A 6,002-nucleotide genomic window follows, 5' to 3' on the forward strand; every position below is an offset into this window, starting at 1 on the left:
TATCCAACGGCTGAGAACATTCTAAATTAACACGAATTTCATAAGTGTCCAATTTAAAGGGTAAATTCACAGAAATATACCAATGTCAACATGAAATAATAATATACTTTTATTCATTTACAATAAATGTATATGTACATCAATCTAATTGGAGTTAAGGGCATATACTGTCTAACACCTCTAACTTTCTAACACTTCCTATTAATAAAACATAAACAAATATAGTTTTTTAGTATAACTAGGTTTATCGGTGGTGAACTTTAAAAAATGAAAAATCATTTATTTTATATATTCTAAATGATTTTGATGGTAAGAAAGAGCTATAAGATGGTATATATATTGTTGATTGTAATGTATTTTCATATAAATCATGAAAGATTACACTTCTCATTTGTTTATAATTATTTCAATTTTGATTTATTATTATTGATGTATTTGTGGGATTTGTAAGAATTCCCCAATGTATTTGTGGGATTTATTAGTATTGTGCTTTGAACCTTGGTTTAATGCTGCACGAATCTAAGGTTCAAGTTTCATGTAAGTCGTCTTCCAAGTTCTAAGCTGGTTCATCTTATTGATAATATATAATCTTTTGATCATTTTTAATTAGCATGAATTATGAACTCATCAATGGATAAGGTTTGATTGGAATCCAAATATTAATTGATCAAATTTAGATATGACGATATTTGATCCGAGTCTAGCCCATTAGAAATCAGCATGATAAAATGATATATTAAGCATCGATTCGGCAGACAATGAATATGAAAGAGAGATTAGCCCATTAGAAATCTTCCTGAACGTAGAAAGAGGTCAAAGAACAGATAAACAGACCAACAGAGTTTCAGGGATTTAAGATCTCTAGAAAATCAGAATGGGTAATAATCTAGGGAGAAAAGTGGAATTCCACTCATGTGGATAGATGTAGGGATCTTCAGAGTCCAAGTGTAGAAGCTCTGGATGGGTATGCTGTCCTCCTTCGCCTAACACCGTTAGATTACAACTCCTAATCTATACGATTGATGGGATGTGCTGAGACCCCACAGCTAGAACCGTAGATCGTATGACCAAAGATAAAAAAAGATCCCAATACAACGGTTTTCATGCATGACCCTTCGATGTTCAAGCCAAGTTTGAAACCTGGAAATCCTACATTTAGGATTCCGTTCTGTTCAAAGCCGAATCCGGTTCTGCTGCCGAGGATTCAGAAGTAAAAGTTGCTGCTACAAAACAGAAGCATCAACCCAGATTCTGTTTACAACCAAATGCCCACTCCTTTCCCGCTACTCCACCACTCTGATGAGCAGATAAACAAGTCTCCCTCCTACCTATAAAAGCTTAACTTACCGAGGGCTTCAAGTGTGCTTAGCCACTATTTTCACTTCTCCATAACATTACACTGCTGTGCTCTCAGAAATTAAACAAACAATCATGGCTTCAGCTTGCCAATGTCGATCTCTCTGTGTGACTTTATTCATCCTTAGTGTTTGGGCTCCTCAAGCGACCTCCCGCCGGCTGCAAGAGACATCCATCGCCAAGAAGTATGAAGAATGGGTGAATAACCATGGTCGCGTATACAACAATGTTGCTGAGAAGGAGAAGCGTTTCAAGATATTCCGGGATAATCTCAACTTCATTGAATCGTTCAACAGCATCAGAAACCAGTCCTACAAGTTAAATCTCAACAAATTTGCAGACTTAACTAACGAAGAATTCACATCCACTAGCAAAGGGTACAAGCCATCCTCCAAATCAAGGCCGTTAGCTGCAAGATCGTTCACGCATGAAAACCTGACTGACTTGCCATCCAGTGTGGACTGGAGAGAGATGGGAGCAGTGACTCCTGTTAAGGACCAACAAAACTGTGGTAAGTGATAATTAACAGACACCATCTTCCATCTCTAGTGAATTGGATTCAAGATTTACAGCTATACAGTTGATTGTAATCTCAAAATGCAGGAAGTTGTTGGGCTTTCTCGGCAGTGGCAGCAGTGGAAGGGATTACTAAGATCAAAACAGGTAATCTGATCTCATTATCGGAGCAACAACTAGTGGACTGTGACTCTGAATATGATGACTATGATAACCATGGATGCGACGGTGGTTTCATGGAAGATGCCTTTGAATACATCATAGCGAATGAAGGCATCACGACTGAAGCCAACTACCCTTACTTGGGGCATGACGAATATTGTGAGATGACAAAGGAAGCAAACCATGTAGCCAGAATCAATGGTTATGGACTAGTAGAATTCAATGATGAGAATGCACTAATGAAAGCTGTTGCCCAGCAACCAGTTTCGGCTGTCGTGGAGGCCAGTGGGAAGGCCTTCCAGTTCTACTCTAGCGGCATCTTCACTGGGCAGTGTGGCAGTAACACAGATCATGCTATTACTGTAGTTGGTTATGGTATATGTAAGGATGGGATGAAGTATTGGATTGTCAAGAACTCATGGGGCTCAGGATGGGGAGAGGATGGATACATGAGAATGCAGCGAGATGTGCCTTACCAAGGTGGACTTTGTGGTATTGCCACAGATGCCTCCTATCCAACTGCATAAAACATCTAGAAAGTCAGTCATCCTTTTTAGTTTTTTTTTTTCCTTTTTTTTTTTGGTAAGTAAACCAGCTTTGTTACTATTATTAGTTTTGCTACTTTGTACAGATTTGTTAGTTATTGGATAATGGAAATGCATGGCAGTTAATTCTCTGGTTGAAATTCTGCTCTAAAGAATACTGTTTGAAGAATGACTTTTGAGTCAAAAATGACTTTATTTTAGCTCCAAAGAATCAACTCTTAGAATAAGTTTTGAGCCCCAAAAAAGAATTAATTGGAGCCATTTTTATACATCCAAAGCTTAAAAACGACTCTTAAAATTACAAGAATCATCAGAGTTGATCCTCTGAAAGCATGCCAGATGCAATCCCTTCTTAATATTAGTTTTCTAGTTTTACTGTATAAGGTGTCATATGTATGTGGTGATGATATATCAACAACCCAGCAACAAAAACTCAATGGACACATTCCACGATCACCTGTTGTTGATTGTTTATCAGCAACAGAAGCCTGTAACTTTCCACACCTGTAGACTTTCCAGCTTTCGAAGGATGACAAGTAATAAGCCTGAGTATGGTTATTTCTTATTAGAGCTTTTAGAAAGACTGGTAGTTTCCAATTGATTCAGGAATAAAGAATAACCTGAAAATGCTTGCCCAAATGAAGCTGTTTATGGAAGACACAGATTGTAGTGATCATGAATTCTGTATTTATAAATTATGGAAATGGAGAAAGACATTCTAAACACATCATACACAGAGGTCCTGAATTAATTAAGATGCAGCCCATCTAGTGAAAAAAAGTTAATAATATCTAAAGTTTGAATATCCTGGCATTACTTGATTTGCTTGGTTTGGTGGGAAAATTCTTAAAAAGAGGCTTCCAGCAATAATTACTAACAAGGAGAAACATGAATAAAAGAACAAGAGATAAAAGGTGAAATTGATTGAGAAAAAAAAAATCCCATTTTGGGAAAACAGTTGCATCTATCAGAGAAAATCTTAAAAATAGAACCAAGTTTGCATCAATCACCACACTAGGAACTTTCTATGTAAACCTGCTGAATTTTATCCAATTCAAAGGATGATGGGTCAGGCCCGCTTCCCACTATTAGGGTAAGACTTTGGGCAGAGAACCTTTCTTCCCTTGGCTCGTCTGCGTTTCAGAACAGCTCTCCCGCTAGTGATTCTCATTCGCCTTCTGAAACCATGAGTCCTAGCCAGCGACTTCCGGGACCTGTTCCTCTTGGTCTGACAAAGAGCAGCCTTCCCCGCCCTAACCACGAGACCTCTACTCTTCTCCCTTCTCATCACATTGTTCAAATTCAAGTCAACCCCCAATGACAGCCCTGCAATTTATGAATGGTTGTGTGTAAGCTGAGGTATGAAATAGCCCAGATAGAAGAACAACCACAGCAACATTATTGGCTAATGAAGAGCATGAAATCCCGTCCAAACTTGTATTTTTAATCCTTTCAAATTTTAAAAGCAATAACTAAATGGAAAGAAATGCAGATCGTTTCAGGCCCAAATTCCTTGGAAAACAGCAATGAAATACCCACTTTATTACCCACTAAAGCAAGCATAGTGTAGAAAGCAGATTTAATTGAGAAATAAGAATTCGTGACTGAGAACAATAACACGTTCAAGTTGGAAGCTGAATCTAGATAAATGGGAAGAAACCCAGGTCATATGACACCCAGATATCATTAAGAACATTAAACAATCCCTAATTCCTGTAGAAAGCAATGAATTGAAAACACTCCATTACCTGCTAAAAGAAACAAATACATAGAATAACCCTGGTTAAATCTTTATGATAATGGCTAAGCTCAATTTGGGTTTTCCCCTTCAAAGGAGATTATATCGAACGAGCAGAGATATAAACAATTTACCTGCGAAAGAAGAAGGGAAAGAAAAGGGAGTTGAAGAAGGAACAAAAGAGCAATGAAGCAACCCAGTACGCGTATTAGAGTTCGCCAAACTGACAGACGCAGTGCTTCTCCTTGAGCCCGTAAGAAAAGTTATAGAAGCTGAAGGACTGCGACTACTAATTCTTGCGCTCGGCAGAGATACTAACGACATCGAAGCCATTCTTCCTTCTCGCTGTCTCTTCCCCTCTTCGACATAATCTTTCGTCCAATGCCCGCAACCCCACTCTAAAGATTATCATTCGGGCCAGGTCCGTACTTGTGGCCTGTGGGCCATAACCCGCGCGAAGTACCACCTGTTGCTTGTATAATGTATATTCAGAATTTCAGATATGATCAGGAACCATTATTAGATGGATCACGCCTGAGTGATCAGATGATTTCCAGCCTTTGGCCTGATCGATTCCTTTCAATAATATACAAGGGGCAAGTCAAAGGGGCTGGTATTCAAGTCCAGGCCTACCCATGAAGCATTTAGCATTTTCCAGTTTGTAATTGGCGAATGAATCGAAGATAAAAGATTTTCTTGTACATTGATTCATCAAGGGAAAAATGACGAGGAGCCACTAGAGGTGTAAAATGGGCCGTGCCGTGCCTGCGGCCCGTGTAAAGTGTCAAACCACGGGCCGACTTGGGCTGTGGTGTTTTCTCCAGCGATAATTTGGGGGTCAGTTTAGCACAGCCCATGGCCCAAGCCCATACGGGCCTGTGCTATGCCATGCCGGGGGCTTGGGCTGGGCGGGCTACAGGTCGTGTTGTGGATCTGGATTGTGCCAAGTTGGGCCATAGGCCGGCCCTTAGACATGGGCCGAATTGGGCCGGACTGTTTTTTTTTGTTTTCTTTTACATTTTTTATTTTTATTTCTTTGCTAAGTAAAACTAAAATATTTAACATTCTTTTGAAAATTATTTGAAAAGTAAGAAATCTAACAAAGAAATGAAAAAAAAATACTTAACTAAATAAGAAACAAAGAGACAAAGACTCAAAGTGAATAACAAATTGGAAGAAAATAGGAAGTTTATTTCATTTAAATTTGAATGATACAAAGCATACAATGGTTGGATGAATGAAATAAGAAAATTGGAAAATAGAATAAATTAATAAAATATAAAAAAAACAATATAGTTACAAATTGATAATAAAAATTACATTATTAAAAAATATCAAATAAATTAAATAAAATTAAAACAATATTTACAATAATTTGAAACATCAGGTGTAGTGTCATGCCCTCCTTTGTTTTGTGATCTATCTTCAGCATCCAATTAATCTTTAAAGCAGATGCACATCTCTAGGCTTTCATCATTCATATAGCTTCTCTTGTCATCCAACACCCTAATACCTACTAGGGGTGAGCAACAAAAACTGAAAAACCGAACCGACCAAAAAAACCGATGGAAACCGAACCAAAAGTCGATTAACTGAATCGGTCGGTTCGGTTTTGGTAAACCATTTAAAAAAACCAGTGGTTAACCGAACTGACCAATATATATTTTTATATAATATTATATATA

At 37.9% G+C, this 6,002-nt stretch overlaps 1 protein-coding gene and 1 long non-coding RNA gene across 2 annotated transcripts; one reads left to right on the forward strand and one right to left on the reverse strand.

Moving 5' to 3' along the window:
• The first annotated feature begins 726 nt into the window (after positions 1–726).
• LOC104613097 (senescence-specific cysteine protease SAG39) lies at positions 727–2,561 on the forward strand. The gene is made up of 2 exons (XM_010280789.3): positions 727–1,867; positions 1,960–2,561. Exons 1-2 carry the CDS (start codon positions 1,432–1,434, stop codon positions 2,559–2,561), a joined length of 1,038 nt encoding a protein of 345 aa, XP_010279091.1. The 5' UTR covers positions 727–1,431.
• LOC148803803 (uncharacterized) lies at positions 1,704–3,632 on the reverse strand. Its single transcript, XR_016080120.1, has 4 exons — positions 3,615–3,632; positions 3,037–3,124; positions 2,511–2,553; positions 1,704–1,843 (listed from the first exon to the last, which is right to left on the reverse strand). It is a non-coding gene; the product is annotated as an uncharacterized LOC148803803 (long non-coding RNA).
• Between the last annotated feature and the right edge of the window lie 2,370 nt (positions 3,633–6,002).

The sequence above is a fragment of the Nelumbo nucifera genome, chromosome 1, assembly GCF_055504915.1.
Source record: "Nelumbo nucifera cultivar China Antique chromosome 1, China Antique-T2T, whole genome shotgun sequence".
NCBI lineage: Eukaryota > Viridiplantae > Streptophyta > Magnoliopsida > Proteales > Nelumbonaceae > Nelumbo > Nelumbo nucifera.

Bases quoted from the DNA above. Each gene is read 5' to 3' on its own strand.
- LOC104613097 (XM_010280789.3), top strand. From the start codon at position 1,432: ATGGCTTCAGCTTGCCAATGTCGATCTCTCTGTGTGACTTTATTCATC. The intron at 1,868-1,959 runs GTAAGTGATAAT...CTCAAAATGCAG, and splicing joins TAAGGACCAACAAAACTGTG to GAAGTTGTTGGGCTTTCTCG.